Consider the following 21946-nt stretch of genomic DNA (forward strand, 5'->3'; position numbering starts at 1 on the left):
TTTTTTTATGAAACTAATGATGTGAATGTGTTAGAAATGTCTAAAATAGGATGTACACAAAAAAAAACACTGTTTGAGGGTCGAAACCTAAATTTCCACCAAACCGGGAAAAATTCCCTGGTTTCCTCAAAATTTCCCAAGTTTCGACCGAAATTTCGGTCTCCCCAAGGGTCGAAACCCGATACCTTGAACCTTAGTCCTGCGATAGACCATCCTTGATCTGATTTGTCTGCTGTCTATACACATATATCAGGCCTGGTTTATTCACTGTGTTTACAGTGATACAGTCCCAGAACAGTTTAGCCTCATCTTATATAGTTATATATAGTGTTTACTTCATGTTGGTAGCTGTTCTATACTGAGACTGAAGTTAATGTCTAAACTGGTTGCATTTAAGATCCAATTCTAGGGTCGAGTCACTTGTGACTAGGCCTGCCATTAGGGATTATATACCAACATGCATACAACTTTTCACAAAATTACAGAAATATACAGGGATCTAATTTTCTCAATAGTCACTATAGACACTATCCCCCAATGAATCTCTTTCAATATAAAAAACTCCATTGTTGAACAGGCCAATCTAGAGAGTTCCTACCTGTACCAACACATCTTTGCACATTTGATTTACAATTAAACAACTTTCAGTACCTCTATTTTCAAAGCCCCAATGTAATAGCATATGGTACATCTTTCCAGCGAATGGAATGGAATTATTGAAAGCAACAGATCCAATAGAAGAACAGCTTAAAAAATCCAGTCCGTTGGGTCCAAGTACGCAGCATGAACAAGAGGCACCTATTTTTTCTAATATTCCCCAAAAGAATTCCAAGATTCTTAGCAGGTTTCCTTGAAATACAGGATGAAGTACCAGGGACTCACCAACTTGGGACCCTCCTCATAACCATAAGATAATGCAGCAGCTGCTAATGCATCCATGCTATTATGAACTGGCATATTTCCCTAGACAGCATCAAAATAACCAAAAAGGATGAATCAAGGCATCAATTTCTGGGGAAAAAAAGTCTATCAAACACCAAAAAGCAGGAGGTAGCAGAATTTACCTTGACTGGCAATTTGGGGGGCTTATTTAGTACAATTATAGCCGGGTCCTGAAATCTCAGAACCAATAATGAGGTGACAGCTCATAAAATAGCACAGCGATAATGGAATCAATGAATGGCATATATTAGCTCTCAGTGACCCGCAAGTAAAAATTACATTAAGAAGGCAGATGGTAACATCCCTCAAGGAACTCATCAAATCCATTGACATGGCTGATGGCTCACTCATTCTCTAAATATTTTAACTTAAAATTTTAAAGTATAAATTATTAAGGAAATAAATAAGCAATAAATATTACATGCAGGAAACTTAATTTTAACTGTTCACATTCGGAAAAACTGACCTGTACCCTTGGATTTATGTGTTCAAGCAAGTCCTAAACCTACACCATTATCACAGCAGCAACCCTACCAGTATCCAGGTACATGGTTGGAGAAAATTAATTTAAACTGGAAGCAAGAAGGAAGAACATGCCTTGTATATCACAAGCCTTTGCAAGTACTCAATCTCATCAGCATTTGGATAAAAAGTTCCACTCGGTATGGTGTCAAATCTCTTTGAAATTTTAGTCTCAGCAACTGAAACAGGTACATAAATTCTCATACCAGCCTCCATGACCTCACTAGGACCAATCTGTATGCAGACTGTTACACTGTAGATAAAAAAACCCAAAACAAATGGCATATAGTCTACTAGAGAGGGGTGGGGGGAAATGGAAAGGAAAATCGCATCAAATCAAATAACTGAGACTTCATACATGTCTCCTGTGAGATATCTCCAGAAAAAGAAAAAGAAAGAAATGTGTCAACATCTGTACCTTTCTCAACGATTGCATTTGACCTTGCTTGTCCAATGATGAGTCATCCATATTAGGGCATTCTATCTGAACCTTAAAAATGCACAAAATGGATAAATTTCAAATGAATGAGTATATAAATTTCATTTCATATCCTCAAGAGAAGAGGCAGAATTAATATTTAAAGAACAGACAATCAGAGAACGTTAAGGAGAAAATTTTACCCATCAAAAAAGAGAGAGAGAGAGAGAAGAATACACCGATCCAATCAATTCAGTCTGACATTCGTTGTTTAAGCATTTAAGTTGGGTCAATAAATAAAGAACCTAGTCTTGACCAAATTGAGTTCTTGTCAACTCAATCTAAATTTATATCAGTCATTCTACTTAAAAATCATAACCAATGCCACAACCAAGGTGATCAACAAAAATTGAGTCAATGCATAGTTAAACATCAACTCTGTCGATGGTCAGATCCATGTCCTTTGTCAGAAAATTACCTTTGACTGTCCAACAAAATGTATAAGGTTGAGTAACCAGATAAAATTTTGTCTGATACAAAGGCACTTGCTAAATAATGGAACCCATCCCAAGCAAGTGCAAAATCAGAATGAGTAAGCTGTAAATCAAAAGAAAAACTATAAATTCCCACAGAAAAGCAAAGGTACAGAAGAGACAATGCGCAGAGTGTTACTCCTGTGAGTATCCTGAATTCTGGAGGTAATGTCATCAACTTGGATAAAAAGCTAGACTTTGGCCCAAACAAGTTTCACTCAGCAAAGCCCCCAGTTCCTACATACCAACATCAAGTTCAGACATAGGTCCAACTATTCATATTCATTTGCAATCCCCATATTGAAGCAGTCGGCCTTGACAAAATCCTCACAGGAAAATCACAGTCAGCGTGTGTGTGCGTGCGTGTGTGTGTGTGCACACGCAGATAAAGCATAGCATGGAGAAATCAGCCATTTAGAGCTTCATTGTTACTATGGGATCGGCCGTATCGTATTGTTATCGGCCATTGCTGACACCGATATCTGACCGATCTTGATCGGTTATCAGTATTGTTTCAGGGGTAAAACCGCAAAGAAAATGTACTCTTTTTTTTAAGTAAGGGCAAAAGTGACCAATCCGGGTCGGTATTGGCTGATTCCGATAACTAAATCCTTGGTTTGGAGTGTTTTAAAATGAAATAAATTCTTTTGATAAGACAAAATAAGAAAGAAGTACAAACAAAATAGGTGAAGGAAGAGAAAAAAAGGATGAGAAATAAGAAAAGAAAGATGACAGCAAAAAGATGAGAAGAGAGCAAGGGTAAAGAGGCGCATAGCCCAACAAGTCAGTTTAGTGAGAGCTACATGGGGTTGGCTACATGGATCCTTGCCCTCCAATAGGCTCTATCTAAGGTCATACTTGGGACAAGACCGAGACTAAGCATGTCATTCCTCACCACTTCGCCTATGGTCATTTTAGGCGTGTCCTAGCTCTTTTAGCTCCTTCAATCTGAATCCGATCACTCCTTACTTGGGAACTTTTGAATTATGTAGTTCTCTTAGATGGTCATTGGCTCATGGATCAAAAAATATGGGTTGATACAAAAATGTAAAGGAATTTTTTTATTGTGCAAACTTTTGATTTCTTATTATCTTTTGTGCTTAGCGGGGCTGTCAAGAATTCATCTCATTCCTCCTTTCATAAAAGTAGGTTGGGTCTTGGTGGTGGACATAATGCATGCAGGACGCTTTGGCTTGACTGATCTATATGGTAAGTTAAGTAAAGAGCCTGTATCTTATTATAATTTGTCGTTATAAGTTTGTGGCTGATTTGTAGTGGTGCATCAGTTGACAGCCAACACTTATTATAATTAGTCATTTGCATCGATCCTTGCGCTAGTCTATGCTTGGAATCTCCATGTAGCTGACCCCATTAAGTCGGGATAAGGTTCTAGATGTTGTTGTTATTGTTGTATTGTTACTATGTGATGCAGATTCGAGGACAGTTGCTTCTGTCATTTGAATGCTAATGAGGAGCTCAAAGACATAGAAGCTCCATATATGGGTCCATGATCCAAAACTACAGCCACAAATCCAAATAAAATCCTCACCGAAAAATCACAGTCAACGCGTGTGCGTGAGTGCGTAGCACAGAGAAAGTCAGCCATTTAGAGCTCCATTGTTACTATGTGATGCATATTCGAGGATATAGTTGCTTTTGTCATTTGAATGCTAATGGGGAGCTCAAAGACATATAGAAGCACCATTTATGGGTCCATAATCCAGTACAAAGCTACAAATCCAAATAATATCACGGAGAAGTAACAATTTTTTGAAAAACTTTTTTCCCAAGGAACACAATTGGGAAAATTATTCCATTTGGATGCATTACGCAGAAGTGATTCCATTGATCTTCTATTATGTGGGAGCGGATTGGGAGTAGAATTCTGTTTGGCAAATCTGGTTTGATCTTATGCTCCCACAGCTCAAACCATATATAAAACTGCTCTAGGAGCAAAAAAAAGATGATCTGCATACTCCAAAACAGAGAACTAATTTGATTTCATGCTAGGAAGATCCACTACATAAACTATTTACTTAGGAGACCCATGGAAAGACTTAGAGATTGCGAGAAGGATCTCCATATGGTCTTCATTGACCTAGAAAAAGCTTATGACAAAGTCCCTAGAAAGTTAATCTAGCAAGTTCTAAAGAAAAGAAGTGTTTCAAGTAAATATTTGGACATAGTTAAAGATATGTATGATAGTGTGGTGATTAGTGTAAGACTGTGGGGGGGTCAAGATAGTGAATTCCTAATTACATTTGGGTTAAATAAGGATCACCTTTAAGCACTTATCTGTTTGCGCTTATCATTGATGAATTAACCAAATACATTCAAGATGAAGTTCCTTGGTGAATGATTTTTGCTAATGATATTGTTTTGGTGGATGAGACAAAAGCAGAGATTAACGCCAAGTTGGAGTTACAGAGATCAACCCTCGAATCAAAAGGTTTTATGATAAATAGAACGAAGACAGATTATATGGTCGGTAACATTAGCTACATGAGGACGGATAATGAGGTGGTGAAAACTGATGAGAGAGGTTCCATAAAGTGATTATTTTAGGTATCTAGGTTCAATCATAAATAAAGAAGGCGATATAGAGAATGATTTTTCGGAAAGAATTAAAATAGGATGGATGAAGTTGAGAGGTGCATCCGAAGTGTTGTGTGATCAACGTATTTCTTTGAAACTTAAATGAATATTTTATAGGACAATCATACTGCTGGCTATAATGTATGGTGCGGAATTTTGGGCAGTTAAGAAGCATCAAGTAGATAAACTCAATGTAGTGAAGATGAGGATGTTAAGATGGATGAGTGATAAAACAAGGAAAAATAAAGTAAGGAACGATCATATTAGTGTTAGAATGTATGTAATAATGGTACTTTAGGAATTGTCTTATGTTAAGTTGTCATTATATGTATTTTCTTTTATTTCTCTTTCACCTCCCTTAGGGAGGAATATGTAATTCAACTAGGAATCTAATATAGGTGAGATGAGCAAAGGACTCACTCACGTTTTGCTCTCATTTCTCCTTCTCCTTCTCTCATCTTCTCTCCTTCTTCTTCCTCCCTCTCTTCTCTCTTCTTCCCTCATCTCTAACCCTAGTCCTCCTTATTTCTAACTTGGTATCAGAGCTTGAACAAGGGTTTGAGAGTCGATCAAGCATCCCAGTTTCATTCTTTAAGTCTCTCTTGGAGCCCTAGAAGCCAATGGGTCCATTAGAGGCTATATTATGTAAGAAAAGTATACAAGAAGCCCTAATGGAGTTCTGGAATCCACTTGAAGATAATTGGAGGGAGCTTAAGGCCCACAAAGACCATTTGAAGTCCAAACTGAGAAGAAGATTTCTTCTCAGGATTACCGCCAGCCAGAATTCCTATTCCCTATTTCTCTCTCCTCCGACATTGGTTGGGGATGTAACCTTGCTGGAAATGGTCGCCCAAGGGTCTTGTATAATCCCTCCAAACCTCAGCTGCTGAGTAGTTGTGATGAAGGAGCACAACTCCATCTACCACTTGTTGCCAGGTATCGGTTTTTCCTTGTTTTAACTTGTCTTTGGCCTGCACTAGCTGGTAGTGAAGTTGTTGGTTTCATTTGATGGATATGTTCTATCCTATGATGCTTGTATATGAGTTTTGGATGAAGCTCCACAGTTGGATGTGAGTTGTGTTGATGTTCTATCAAGATTTCATGTCTTTTTAGCCTGCTGGAATATTTTTAGGGTCCTAAGAAGACCATATTTAGGACTTGTGTATCCCCTTTGGTTTGGATTACCATTGGTATTGTTTGCGGAGTATACTTATATTATGTCTGATCTCATGGAACCTATGGAAGCTACATCGGGTGGGTCGAGTAATACCAACCCCAGTTCGATTGTCTTTGACAATCCTAATACTCAGATTTCTCTTACGAAGTTGGATAGTACCAACTACTTGGATTGGTCACATTCTGTGAAGTTGTCCCTACGGAGTAGAGGAAAGCTATGGTATATCATTGGGGCTATCAAGGCTCCCGCTGTCGTAGACCCCCAGTACCAGAAATGGGAAACTACAAACTCTACTGTTATAACTTGGCTACTCTTCTCCATGAAACCTGAGATAGGTAGGAGATTTATAAGGAAGAAAACTGCTAAGGATATTTGGGATAGTGTCTCTAAGAACCATGACAGGGTAGGTGACTCTATGAAGGTCTACCAGCTTCTTTAGCGGGCCCGCTCCATGAAGCAGGGGACTAAGTCCATTTCTAACTACTATAATACTGTTATAGGCCTCTGGGAAGAGTAAGATCATTACTGAGATCTTTAGTTGACCAATCTTAATGATGAAGCCAAGGTCTATGGATCTCTTGAAAAAAGTTGTTCTAATTCTTCTAAGTGGGCTGAATTCAGACTATGAGCAAATCCAGATACAGATTTTGGGCCAGTCACCTCTTCCATCCCTTGATAAGGTGTGTAGCTACCTCCTGAGTGAGGAGAGCAGTAAAGGTGTCATGGATTCTGCACCTTCACTTGAGTGCTCTCCTCTTTCATCCACTACCCATAGAGAATGGCGTGGAGGTAGCCGAGGTCAAGGGTCATCCAATGGAAATGACAGAGATAGACGACAATGTGACCATTGTGGGAAACTTGCACACACTCGAGAAAGGTGTTGGGTTCTTCATGGTCATCCTACTACACGTGGTGGATCTACTGGCACACGTGGTGGCCACAGAGGAGGGGCTACAACCCATGCTACTATGACAGAGACTGATATTAGAGGCTCCTCACAGGCAGATACCAACTCCTTCTCTAGGGATGATATTGCAGTGCTTCACCGGTTCATGTCTCAGCTTGATAGCCCATCGACCTCACCGGATGCCTCACCTTCCGCTATGCATGTCCCCACCTCTGCACCTTCCACAGCTCTGTCATGGGTCATTGACTCCGGTGCCACTGACCACCTGACTGGTACTTCCCATTACTATGACTCCTACTCCATTTCTTCTGATAAGGATAAGATCCAGATAGTTGATAGTAACTTCTCCTCTATCTCTAGTAAAGGTAGTATCCCTATTACCTCTTCCATTTTTTTTTTTTTTTTTCTTTATGTTTCTAACCTTACCTTAAATCCACTGTGCGTGAGCACTTTAACTAAAACCTTGAATTGTTGTATCACATTTTCTCCTTCTCATTGCCTCTTTCAGGATTTGGTGACGAAGAGGATTATTGGCAGTGGACGTGGGGGCACTGGCCTATACCGTCTTGATCCGCAGTTACCTTTTTTTACAACACCGCAGTCCTATGCATGTGGTCGAAGTGATGCTAGTTCTATACTCTCTGATGCTTTGGCATCTACGTTTGGAACATCCCTCTCTTGTTGCTATGAGGAAACAGTTACCTTACTTGTTTACATCTTTTTCTTCTTCTCATATATTTCATTGTGAACCATAAACTTTTGCTAAACATTGTCGTTCATCTTATCCTTATCATGGTAATAGATCTGTTGTTCCTTTTCACATTGTTCATATTGATGTTTGGGGACCTTGTTCGACTACCTCCCTGTTTGGTGATCGTTATTTTGTTTCTTCTGTTGATGATTTTTCTCGTTGTACTTGGACCATTCTTTTGAAGCATAAGAGTGATGTTTATGATGCCTTCAAAAACTTCTATAAAATGGTCCATACCCAGTTTGAAACCAGGATCAAAATAGTCTAGTCTGATAAAATGGGGAGTATATGTATGGTGGTCTACAAGACTTTTTCACTGACAATGGTATTATCCATCAGCTTGCTTGTGTTGATACACCCCAATAGAATGGGGTAGTTGAGAGGAAAAATGCCATTTGTTAGAAGTCGGTAGGAGTCTTTTATTTGGTATGCATGTTCCTAAAACCTTTTGGTCTGAAGCTGTTCTTGCTACGGCTTTCCTCATCAATCGCATGCCTACAAAAATTCTTAAGTCTCAAAACCCAGTTACACTCGTCTCCTCATTCTTCTGCTTTCACTCTTCCTCCCAGGGTGTTTGGTTTTGTTTGTTAAAGTGCATGTTAACAAATCCTACCACACCAAACTCAATCCCAAGGCTCTCAAATGCCTCTTCATTGGGTAATTCCACCACCAAAGGCAATAAGTGTTACCTCCCTTCATCTCGCAGGCGATTTCTTTCCAAAGATGTCACCTTCCTCGAGTCTATGCCTTACTTTGCACCTCATCAGCATCCTTTTCAGGGGGAGAATGGAAATGAAAGTAAAAAGGCTGCTTATGCCATTCCGTTTCTTACCCCATTGCCTCTTACTCCTTTTTCTTTTGATATTGGTAAACATAAAGAGGTGGATGATATTGATACTGTGGATGAACCTTGTACCGAGAAGGCACCTAATATTGTGTACACAAGAAGGACAAAGAAGACCTGCCAAGGGTCCTCTTTGGTTCCACATCCTGAGCTTCCCCTTCCTTAGTTGGTAACATCTCCTCTCCTCATTCGGAGTTAGACCTCCCTATTGTTGTTCGTAAGGGTAGAGAGCTTGTACTAATCCTATAGCCCAGTTTGATTCCTATGATGCTCTCCTATAAGTGTTGATTTTAGAGTTGCTCTTTCCTCTGCTTCAATTCCCAAAACTGCAACTGAGGCTATGTCAGACATTAAGTGGAAACAAGCCATGTCAGAGGAAATGATGGCTCTTGAGAAGAACTATACCTGGAAACTAGTTGACCTTCCCAGGGGGAGAATCCCAGTTGGATGCAGATGAGTCTATATAATCAAGTATCGATCAGATGGTGCTATTGAGAGGTACAAGGTGAGATTGGTGGCCAAAGGGTACAGTCAGGTGTCTGGAATTGATTATCACGAGACCTTTGCTCATGTGGCCAAACATAACACTATAAGGGTTCTTTTATCTATGACAGAAAACAAAGATTGACCCTTATATCAGTTAAATGTGAAGAATGCCTTCCTCCATGGAGATTTACAAGAGGAAATGTATATGCAGCCCCCTCCTAGCTTCAAATTTTCGACAGCCGATGGTAAGGTGTGTTTCCTAAAGAAGGCACTTTATGGTCTGAAGCAGTTACTAAAGGCTTGGTTTGAGAGGTTCAGACAGACCATTCTAACAAATGGATACTCCCAGAGTCAAACAGACCACACATTATTTACCCGGAGAGGTAATGGTACCATCACAGCATTGATTGTGTATGTTGATGGTATTGTGGTGACTGGAGATGACAATGGGGAGATAACTATGCTGAAAGCTTATTTGGCCAAACAGTTTGAGATTAAGAATCTAGGACACCTGAAATATTTCTTGGGTATTTAAGTGTCAAGGTTTAAGAAGGGAATCAACGTAAGCCAAAGAAAATTTGTTCTATATCTGTTGAAAGAAACAGGAATGCCCAGTTGTAAACCGGCAAGTTCTCCTATTAAGCAAAATCATAAGCTATGAGAAGATTGTGGCAATTCCCTTGTTGATGCAGGGAAATACCAGAGTCTAGTGGGGAAGCTGATTTATCTATCTCTGTGATGGAGGGCCTGTAAAGAAAGGGAAGAAAACCCTGAATGAACTCAGAGTTGCAGGGGAGAAGAAAAGAATAGCACAAAGAGGGGGACAGGGGTCACACGTCTTGCACCATACCTAGTACTAAAACCTTCAATTCAATTCATCATTCACAATCTGTTTAATACCTTGGGTTACATGCCTTTATATAATAAACTGAATTTAAAACTTGCCTAATTAAAATCTAAAACTGAAATTAGCAACTTCTAATTACTTCCTAAATTCTAACTAATGAAATTAGAAACAAAATAAACTCAAACTGTTAGCTTCCTAATTGACCAAGAACTACCCAAAAATAATAGATTACACATCTTCCCAAATAAAATGACTCATTATTTCCTAAATAAAGTAAATCTTAGGATATTCTACTAATCCCAAAAATCAAATTGGATCCGGTTCATCTCGATTGAGATTGCCCGAAGGGTCAACCTGGTTCAGCCTTAATTCTGCATCACTCTGACTCACCCAGACATTTCTTATGTAAAGGAAGTAGTGAGCCAGTTTATACATGCACCCAAGAGTGGGCACTTGGATGTTCTGTACCGTATCCTCAAATACTTGAAGTCCTCTCCAGGAAAAGGACTTTTGTACGCCAAGAACAATCACTTGATGATAAAAGGTTATTCTGATGTTGATTGGGTTGGATCCATTTCTAATAGGAGATCTACATCTGGTTATTGCACATTCGTGGGTGGTAACTTGGTCATATGGAGAAGCAAGAAACAGCCGGTTGTAGCTAGATCCAGTACAGAGGCTGAGTACAGAGCGATGGCTCATGCAGTTTGTGAACTCACTTGGCTACGTCAGTTGGTTCTCGAGTTGGGGTATGACACTGAAGGACCTATGAGACTCTACTATGACAGCAAAGCAGCTATAAGCATTACTCACAACCCAGTGCAACATGATAGAACAAAGCACATTGAAGTAGACTGGCATTTCATCAAAGAGAAGATTGAGTCCGGTAATATTTGACACCCTTTGTGAGGACAGGTGATCAATTAGCAGACATCTTCACCAAAGGACTCATTCCTCACCACTTCAGTACCCCCTATGCAAGCTGGGAATGTATGACATTTATTCTCCAGCTTGAGGGGGAGTGTTAGAATGTATGTAATAAGAGTACTTTAGGAACTATATTGTGTTAAGTAGTACTTATATGTATTTTCTTTTATTTCTCTTTCACCCTAAAATATTAGTTGAATCTAATATAGGTGAGATGAGCAAAGGACTAACTCACTTTTTTCTCTCATTTCTCCTTCTCCTTCTCCTTCTCTCATATTCTCTCCTTCTTCTTCCTCCCTCTCTTCTCTCTTCTTCCCTCATCTCTAACCCTAGTCCTCCTTATTTCTAACTATTAGAGCTGGTTTGGGGGGGTTCCAACACTTGATAAGCCACGAGAAAGTTGTTTAACGTGGCATGGCCATGTTCAACTGAGACCTTCAGATGCTCCAGTATGGAGGAATGATTTGATTCAAATTGAAGGATCTAAAAGAGCTAGGGGCGGACCTAAAATGACCTTGGTAAGAGAAGAGGTGAGGAAAGACATGCATAGCTTAGGCCTTGTATCAAGAATGACGTCGAATAGAGTTGATTGGAGAGCAAGGATCCATGTAGCCAACCCCTTAATTGGGATAAGGCTGAGTTGTTGTTGTAAACAAAATATCTACTTTAATAGAATCAACTGAACCATCAGTTCAACCGGGACTAACTTAAAACACTTAAACAAAAAGAAACAACTTAAACTTAAAACTGGACTCAAACCTTTAAAATAGGCTGAGCCATGCCAGGCCTAAAATTTCTTGGACTTCCTACGCTGATGGGTCTTCACTTCTGCATCGCTCCTATTGATGTTTCCGTTGGTAAAGAAGACATGATTGTCACGAGCCTATCCAAAATTGCTTCAGTGATTATATTACTACCACATTCCATGATTATGAACTCTTATCAAGAGTCTAATGTAAGACTAGTATCACATGTGATCCTAATCCCAGGCAGGATCTCAAAATCTGGCTGAATAGGGAGAAATTCAAGAACTCACAAACCGTGGCTCAGATGGAGCTTAAACTTGGAGTAGATGAAGGTCTGTTATGGGTCAACAAAGCCTCAAAAGATGAGACAAGATATGTTGTCCACATGAATTAATAAACTTTTGACAACTTTCAATATCTTGATATTTCAGCCTCCGATTACCCTCAAATTTGGAGCAAAGATCCCTCATGTGATGCCCAACTATCCTTTAAAAGATTAGCCTCAACTGATGGCTGGTTGGGAAATTATGCCCGAAGAATGAAAATGGAAACTTTATGGAAGTTCTGTAGAACAGCAGCTATAGGCCTTCAAACTGGTTTTTCGATGGAACTTCTGAACTTCAACAAGCTTGTAATGATCACTCAAACACTCTCTCACAGCTAAAAGTAAAAGAAAGAAAATAATGAAAATTAATTGAGGGTTGAAAAGGGTGGAAGAAGAATTAGGGAATGAGCATCTCACCCCTCAGGTTTTTGGGTATCTCACCCCTCAAGGTAATAGCTATCTCAGCCATGAGTAAACACTCAATTTTCATAAACTTCAATCTTTTTTTTTTTCAATTGTAATCAATGGCATTAAATAGCCTTACATAACTTGGACATAAAGCAATAACAAAAAAGGAAACTAATGGACTGAAATAGGACTTTCTAATTTGTGTCTAACTTGCTAACCAAACTTAGCAAAATTAGAACTAACAACTGAACTTAAAAGGAAGCTAATCTAATTACAAAATACGAAACTAATTGCTTAACTAAAATGGAAACTAACTTGGACACAGAAATAGAAACTAAATATTATACTAGCTGGACCAAATCAGTCGCTGTTGGAGATCTTCTCTTGCAGCTGAATAAGGGGCAGTTGTATAGCTTCTAGAAGATCCTTTTGAAAACCAAAACTTGCTGAGAAAATACTGTTCATGTGCCACTGTTCAGGTGAGCAGTGACACCAGTTATGGAAGCTGCTGGACAGGATGGATTGATGGCTACTTGGGCTCTTCTAGAATACCACTTAGGGAAGTAAAATATGCACCATTCAAGGGGTTGCTATGCTGGTTCAATGGCTGCAGGAGTGGACCAGCATAGATGCAAAATTGGGGCCAACAAGGCTGGCTCGATGGGACTAAACCAGGTCCAGGCTTAGGACAGAACTGAACCATGGTTTGGTCAGTTCGACAGCCCAATCTACATCAAACTCTGTCACAATAGTGCGGTCTCCAAGCTTGAGAACCACAGTGCCCTTTCGTAATCATATTCACACATTCGTTCTCTGACAGATAAATGGTTGGATCATATGTAATGTGTTAATTACATTTTCATATACAAAATGCAAGAAATCAGGAGACATGATGCTTTAAAGAATCAAATACAGGTTTTGAAATTGGGGCCATTTCCCATCAAATTCAAACAGTAAATTCAGGAAACCTCGGATTCAAATTTAGAATTCTTAAGTCCTGGATTGGGATTTAGGTAAATGGATTTCACCCTCTCCAAATCCAAGTCCACAGTTTGGATGTGATGTGAGAAAATTGTCGCAAAGCTTTCGTTCACGTGAGTAATTCTTCTTAATCTTATATAAGGATCTGCGTACTTTTCATTGCACTTAAATCTAATATTTACAAATCAACACTGCAATCCTAAATATAAGAGGAAAATCTCTGTGAAATAATAAAAAAGAAATTCCAGTGTGCATATACTCACCAGACCCTTGTTGAAATGGGACTGAATCACAGAGCCAGGGATGTCATCAAAGTAGTACTTGACCCAGCTGATAGCAGTGACATGCGGAGTTTTCCCAGGGACACTGACTGACCTTTTCCCAGGGAGGGGGAGGCCAGGGAAAGCAGGAAGTGAAAGTAGCTGCCGAGGCTTCTTGTCTGCTTTTGGGCTGCCTAGCCGAGCTATGTTATTGTGCACTCGAATGACAGGGGCCGCATGTGCAGGAGGGAGTGACGATACTCTAGAGAAGTGCCTTACCATGTGCAGCATACCCCCATGGAGGAGCTTCCAGCGCATCACTGCACATAATAAAACATAAGAGAGAGAGAGAGAGAGAGAGAGAGAGAGAGTGTGTATAATGGAATAAATGGCATACTCCTTGTATTAATATGCTTTCAGAGCTAGAAAAAACTTTTCGTTTATTTTTAAGACCATAGATGAAGTAACTATTCTTAATTATTCTCAATCAAAACTGTCCAATTTGTCGAGCAATACAGTAAAGTTTTTTCAATAGAGTGGAACGGGAAAACAAGTCTCAAGTAGACAAGCACAAGTATTGGCATAAGGTCAAGTACATGTTGACTGATCTAGGATCTCTATGAAAAGAATGGGTGTCACGACCAAAACCCAGATACAGGTAAGGGTACAGCCCTCACGGGCAATGATCAAACGATCCAAAACATTCATCAAAAATCAGGCATATAAGAACTCATAAAAATTCAAGTGTCAAACAAATAGAACTACTCAAAAATAAAATGTCCCAAAACCATACCTACTGGTGGCAATCTAAGGTGATTTAAATAAACGCTTTGTCAAAGTTTACATGAAACAGTAGCCTAACTCTACAATCATCTACAAAAAAAAATAAACTAATAGAAAGCTTCAGGTCGCCCTTGAAATCCACTCCAAGCATATCTTCATCTCAATTATTTGTGATGTTAAAATAATGGATTAAGCTCAACAACTCAATAAGGGAAAATAGTAAGAACACATCACAGAGCAAAAAATTTACCAAAAACAACGGTTAAAACAAACAGTTTTATTTTTTCAAACCACACTTTTAATAAAACACGATAATTATTTAAAAAAAATATATCCCTTTTTTTTATCACACTTTAGCCAGCATTGAGGGAACTAGGTTGCCACCGCCCATACTCCGAGAGGGAAACCACGGCCCCCTTGCAAATCACACGATCACACTGTCGTCACCCCCTTTGTGACTATAATTTTTCACGGCTCAATGGAACACACTGCCTCTGGGGTGGCAATTACTCTCCACAGCACAGAGTAGCCTATTTGCCCTCACACACTTTCACAAAAAATCACCTTTCATCAAATCACTTTTTTTAACACAAACATAGGTAAAATCCCCATGTAAGAATCAACATCAATACACATCACACTAATAGACACATATTAATCACTCTCATAAACTCATGTCTCATACAAACACAATTCAAAAGGTATAAGTCAGCACATATCCACGATACAAGCACACCAAACATCAATCATACAATCAAATCACACACCTGTGGTGTAATCCCACAATAATCCACTTATCTCCGCTTGCAAAAGTGTTACCTCTCCTTTGAGTCCCAAGAGCCCAGGAGGTCCAAATCTAAAATTAATAATACCCTATAATAAATCTTGGGTCGCAAAAAGAATAATATAATTGGTCCCTATGAATTGAATCCTAGACCTTGATATGAAATATTATTACATTTGGGTCACACGGTTTGGGTTACATAATGGGTCCCAAGAAAACCCAAAACCCTAAAACAAAACCCTAGTAGCAATTAAGGTCCCAAAAACCCCAAATACTAGGTCACAAGTCTAATGGGTCCCATATTGGGTCCCAAAAAGAAATATTCATACGAGGAAACCAACATCCGCAACTTAGGATAGGACCCATATTGGGTCTCAAAAGAAGAACAGTAGAACCAATAACTTAAACTAAGAATAAGAGAAAACTTCATTACCTAGAGTGAGCACCAAAAAGAGAAGTAGGCACCAAAATCCCTTTCCTCTCCCTTTCTTTCTTTCTTTCTTTTTATAGCCCACACCCCTTTCTCCATGTCTCTCTTTCTTTTCCCCCTCTCACGTTTCTCTCTCTCTTCCCCCTTTCTCTATGTCTCTCTCTCTTTTCTCCCTCTTTCATGTCTCTCTCCTCTCTCTTTTCTTCCTCTTCTCCTACACTCCCATGGTTCTCTAGAAGGGTGGGGTCCACAACAATTTAAAAGAAAAGAATGTTTTAAAAGTAAAAGAAATCAATTAAATAAAACCCCCCTTACTTACTAGTAACAAGCTTTGAACCTAGGACCTTCACTTAATTAATGTCTCAACCTAACCACCAGGTTAGCATATTAAGTTATTAAATGAAATCTAACCTTAAATATTTAAGCAAGTTTAGAAAATGACACAAAAAGATATATAATCTGAGGTTCCAAAATTTGGGGCATTACAATGGGCACTACTATCATCTCATCAGGTTGGCCTTTTTGGTATGAAAAAATCTCCTACCATGCATTGGTCCCCACCCTTACAATGCTGCTTACAAAAAGCATGAACATGCTGACAGCATTCTATTCTTAACAATAAGCAGAGAACATTAGAGGCTTCCAACAGAAAAAGGGTGTATCTTGTACCTGGAAAATGGTATGTATACAAGATTTTAGATATATACCATTCAATTTATCCCATGAAAGGAGATCATCACAAAATACACTTCATGAGATTGCTAAAACCATTTAATTTTGATTTTCTCAATCAATGCTGACAATATAATTGGATTTTTAACAACATTGACCAAAAGAATAGGAATTGACAACCACCCAAATTCATTAAACCAGGAAGACTTTTTCATTAAGGAGATTTCATAAGTCGTGTCCAATTGAATTGTGGAAACCATCTCCCTGCAAGTGCATTGACTGTACGCATACAATTAGAAAAAACAGTGTCCTAAGGTGAGAACAACTTAAGAAATGAGCTAGATGCACGAAGACAATTCACAAGTGCTTACACAAACAAGTGAATAAAAGTCATGGATTAAGGTATCGGGATCAGATCGGCCATATCGGCCAAATCCCGATACTGGATCAGTGGTACAATAACTAGGGAGGGTAAAATAGTAAAAAAAAAACATATTGGAATCTTCAGGGGGAAAAACCATCAGATCCAGCCCCGATACAGCCAATCCATATCTGTATCTGTATCAGCGGTGACCGATACCAGCACCGATACTTTGAACTAAATCCTTGGTGAAAGTGATGGCTGGAAGATGTCTGAAACACCATTACTAGCTGATTTAAACAAACAAAAATAGAACCATGCAAGCAGAGGAATGATTCAATCCTGCAAAACAACAAAGATTCAAGGTATACTTCACCACAAAATTTTTTATAAAACAGATTAAAAAAAAAAAAAAACCAAAGGCGTAACTGAGAATGCATAACCAGCTTCATTTCTACTTCTACTGAGGGCATTGAAACTTTTTAATTTTCTATGATTTACAAAATATTGGTAGACATATATCTGCTTGATCTGTAGCTGATAAAATAAGACAAGCAAAAATACATTGTGTGCACTATGCCTCATAGGTTCTGACAAGCAAAAGAACAGATGCCAACCAAATACACATATTCACCATAGCATGCCATCTCAGACACTTGCTCACACAGCAGCTGGGGAAACATGAATAGAAGGGCAATTAGCAAACATTCCAGGGTGGATGGATTACTTTAAACCTGTAAACATGACTGAATGAGTCAGTTTTTCCCTCACTCTGTTTTTTAATAAGTAAAAAATTCATTAATGAGGTGCCCAGAAAAAAAGGCATGTATACTTCATAAAGCCATCCTCAGTGGGATATAAAACATCTCAAGAAACAATAAAATGATGAGTATGTGTATTTACTGAGCACGATCTCATTTCCTGTCACACTCACAGAGACTAAATTGGACTACAGTTTCATAAACTAAAACTCTTTCGTTCCAACACCAATGAGAGCTTTACTGATAACCAGAAGAACAGATTTTCCTAGGTACCTCTCAGAAGAAGGAAATACAATCAGAAGCACCCCAAGGGAGGGAGGGGTAAAAACAGCTTTAAGCTCCAACCTGCAATAAGAGCTTCAAAAACCATGGTTAACCTTCAAAACACAGAAACAGCTCAGAAATCTCCTTGGCGTGAAATCTAGCCTTGATTTCCAACAATATCTTAACTCTCTAGTCTAATGGTAAACTTATCAAGATTTTAGTTTAATGGAATATCTTACAACTGTCCGAACACAAACCAAAGGGTGTCTCGTCGTTAGGCTCCCCAAAACTATTTCTGTTCTTTCTTTAGGGCTGGTTTGGTATGATTTCCATTTCAATTTCAGATTAATTTCACAGAAATAGTCAAGAAACCGAAATTATTTTGGTTGCATTTTTATGAAATATTTCAAGAATAAGAAATCCATTTGGTAGTTCAATTTCTGAGAATAGATTCTCTCTTTCATTGAATATATTTTTTTGGGAAAGGGTGCCCCACACTGGAGACGCCACACCAATCATGCATGAGAAATGGTTTCAACAACAAGATGCCGCACGGTCAAGGGAGGAGAGAGAAAATAATAAAGGACCCATGTGAGAGGTCGTGTAGTATAAGACAAAAAAAAAGGGTACAAATAATAGTTCATCTATGATAGTCTTTAATGAAATATATCAAAAATTTCTATGAAAATAAAAAACACAATAGACACTATATGTGTTCATCCTCAATCACGATAAGCTTCTTAGGTAGCGTATTGCAATTTCTTTACAATATGCTACCTATTGTCGTTGTTGCATATGACCCACCACATTTGCAATGTTCACAACCTCATCATCATCAATATCACTAATGTTGTCTTCGCTTTCAATTGAAACATATGGTGTTTAATTGAACTTCCAGCAATCTCATCAAATTAGAATAAACAAATTATTTGAATACTTGAGCCTAGACCTCTGTAAGGGCTAACTGTTGCTTCTCTGACCATGAAGCACTAAATTCATCAGTTTGGTAGCAATTAGAGATTATTCCTTCCAAAGTGTAAAACAAACATTAGAAACAATCATCAAAAGATGAGAGGCAGAAAACAAAGAAGACACCTAAACATAGTGTAGATGGAATTTTGAGCAACTCCAAATAAACCAAGAATATCTAACATTAGCACATACTGAAACACAACCATCAAGCTATTCCTGCTTGCAGGCCACTTAACACTATTCAAAGATTTAACTTATCTAACAATGTATCACAATAATTTTTGTTGAATCCTGGACCTACTTGAATCTATTGCTACATATCTACCCAGAAAAGAACAGTACAATTCTGACACTGGATGAATTAGGGAACTAACCATCAAGTTCTTATGGTGAATTCTCAATGGTAGCGGGCAAGCAAGATCCTGTGCAACACAATTAGTTCAGCGAATATCTACCAGTAGATAGATGAAAATCACCAAAGACCCTAAAATAATTCCCTCTGCATACAAGTGCCCAGCATGCTTGCTAACTTGTCTAGCTATGTAGTATGTACCACAACAAATTGAACTAGTTTGATTGCCTGGTCTAGCTTTCATTTTTCAAATAAAAACCATAATTTCCAGAATTATTAATCTTACCGACCCCACCCAGGAAAAAAAAAAAACAGTTTTCAAAGTAAAAGCTTTACTAATTGGCCGCAATAAGTAAAGCAGCCTTCTAAAACAGAAGAAGTGGAACAGCAAACAGCTCTGTCAAGACTTGGGCAGGCATTATCTATTACTGTCCACCTAAAAATTAAGTTTTATGTTTTGAATAGAAAGACATTACATCCACTTTAGTCGTGAAATTTTTTTTTCCTGCCTTTGAAGATAATTCTCAAATTGAATGGATTGAAATAAATGTCGAATGGAGAGAACATGTAAGAACAAAAATAAATTATCTAGTCTTCATTAGAAAACTGAAGAAAAAATATGTTCGACAACCTAATCAAGAAAAAGCAAGTAGAAGTACAGATTTGCAACTAAGAGTGATGGTCAATTGTCACAATATAATCTGCAATAACCAAATTGGAAATCAACTAAAATCATACAAGAAAAACATCACCAATCCAGTCATCTTAAAAGCAGTGCCACAAAAGCCACCTAAGTTAGGATTCCCTACTTCTGAAGTAAAAGGTAAAATGACCAGATGAATTAGTCACAATCTTGTGAGCTTGAATCATAATTGGTTTGATTTCTTCATTTTAATTTTGTATTACAGATACACAAATACCATTTCTTGATCTCAAAAAAATGATTTTTCCGATTCTTTCTTCCATTTACTTTCCGCTTTTCCTTTGAATGAAACAGTTGTAGACTTAAAGTTAATTCATACCAGAAAAATCTTTCAGCTTAGAAGTAAGATTAAGAGCACATGAACAATCAATCAAACAATTCAATCCTCAGAAAGAAAAAGCAACATCTGAAATAATGTTCCCCAGATACTACAATCCACAAAACAAGAAAAAAGCAAAGACGATAGAAAATTACCTTTCTACCATCAATCCCAAACTGAAAAAGCTTGACATTATGACTTTGAAGAAATTCAGAGTTAACTTCCGGGTACGATTCAGGACACAAGTATCTGCTCAAAAATTACTTTCACCCATGTAAATAATAAGAAAGAGGTAGAGAAAGATAAGAGAACAAGAGATAGCTGTAACTAGGGAGTCACAACCATATGGTTGGAACTTCCCCTATCATTCAATATGTAGACTATCTATTACATAGTTATAACCCAAATAGGAATATAGAGGATAATCAAAAAAGGAAACTAACTTAACTAACAACTACCCTAAACCCAATAGGAAACTGAACTGCTTGCATCAAATATAATCCCATGGTATGGGGGGTCTATGGTCACCCATAGCCCTCCAACCAACACACTCACTCAGACACTCTAACACTCCCCCTCAAGTTGGAGTATACATATAGCAAAAGAAAGCTCTAGCTTGGACCAACAAGAATTTTAACGAGCACAAAGATAACTCCAATCAGCCATCATAAAGCCATCAACAACACCACAAGCAATTAAAGTCCTTCAAAGGAAAAAAAAAAAGGCAACTCCAGTACCAACGAAAGGCCTTCCCAAAGAAGGCACTCCAACAGTAACGAGAACCCTTTCCAAAGAAGGCATTCCAAAAATAACGAAAGCCCTTCCCAGTTCCCAAAGAAGGCACTCCCACATAATCTCAAAAAAGAAGAGTAGCATCCAACATGTACATCAAAAGACCTTCCCAAAGAAGGCACTACAATAAAACTATAGCTCCCAGTAGCTACAAGAAAAGCACTCACGAGCCTCAAACAGAGATCTCTCTAAACATACGTCTCACAGAAAATTCCCCATATAAATAGGCAACATCAAGCCGTTGGCGACCACAAAACATCAGGTTATTGAATATATCAAACAGCATCAAATCGTTGAATATACCATATTCAAAAGATAAAATAGTTGTTGAGGACAGACATAAGCAAATAAGTCTTCAAACGAAATAATCTTGAGTAGACATAATCTTTAGCAAACAATAAATCAAATTAAGAAGATGATAATTTGAATATCCCCCTCACGTGTAACAGTACACAAGGACAAATATTTTCCAACAACCACCATCACAAAAAATTCCCATCCCCACTATAAAATAATTTCCAATCTCCAAGTGTTGGCCTTCTTCGAGGCCTATTCTTCCTTTTGATAGAGAGTGGAATTGGATTGACATGACCTTCTTGGGATCCCATATCTGTAATACTATTGGGAAGCTAGCTTTTTCTGCTACCATCAATCACATCTGGATGGAGCGCAACATCCGAATATGGTCTTCCAATTCCCGATCTGTGGATAAGATTTGGAAAGCCATCTCCTTTAATGTTTCCTCCAAACTCCAGTCCTTCCCTCACAGACCTGTGCCCAGTTCCGCCAAGAACAGACATATTATTACCTCTTAGAACCTTCACATTGACACTATCCCCCATCCCTAGCCTCCCGCCTATTTTCTTCTTGGTTTAGCTGGAATTTTCTTGCTTGCTGATCCGATTCTGGATCTTGCACTATTTTATTTGGTTTGGTTTCTTTGTTTGACTAGCTTCATCTAGTCTTCTCCCCCCTCTTCTCCCCCCTTGTATATTCTTCCTCTTGGCAATGAATTTATTTATTCATCCAAAAAAAAAAAAATCCAATCTCCTCCTTACAATAGCAAATCTGAACAAATAACTCC

At 38.4% G+C, this 21946-nt stretch overlaps 1 protein-coding gene across 10 annotated transcripts in view; it reads right to left on the reverse strand.

The window, feature by feature from the left end:
* Positions 1–21946, reverse strand: part of LOC122069058 (RNA pseudouridine synthase 3, mitochondrial) — a 64220-nt gene that overhangs the window by 32896 nt on the left and 9378 nt on the right. For 3 of the 10 annotated variants that reach the window (XM_042633003.1, XM_042632998.1, XM_042633001.1), the window contains 6 exons: positions 20226–20319; positions 13673–13989; positions 1883–1954; positions 1540–1698; positions 1065–1112; positions 883–963 (listed from right to left, as the gene is read on the reverse strand). In XM_042633003.1, the coding sequence (XP_042488937.1) occupies positions 883–963; positions 1065–1112; positions 1540–1698; positions 1883–1954; positions 13673–13987 (675 nt within the window). In that variant the 5' untranslated portion in view covers positions 13988–13989; positions 20226–20319. Of the gene's footprint in view, positions 1–882; positions 964–1064; positions 1113–1539; positions 1699–1882; positions 1955–13672; positions 13990–17733; positions 17806–19070; positions 19119–20225; positions 20334–21946 lie in introns of those variants that run through there. The other 7 variants (XM_042632996.1, XM_042633005.1, XM_042633006.1 and 4 more) reach the window with 5 other exon arrangements.

This window comes from Macadamia integrifolia, unplaced genomic scaffold (genome assembly GCF_013358625.1).
Source record: "Macadamia integrifolia cultivar HAES 741 unplaced genomic scaffold, SCU_Mint_v3 scaffold527, whole genome shotgun sequence".
Lineage (NCBI taxonomy): Eukaryota > Viridiplantae > Streptophyta > Magnoliopsida > Proteales > Proteaceae > Macadamia > Macadamia integrifolia.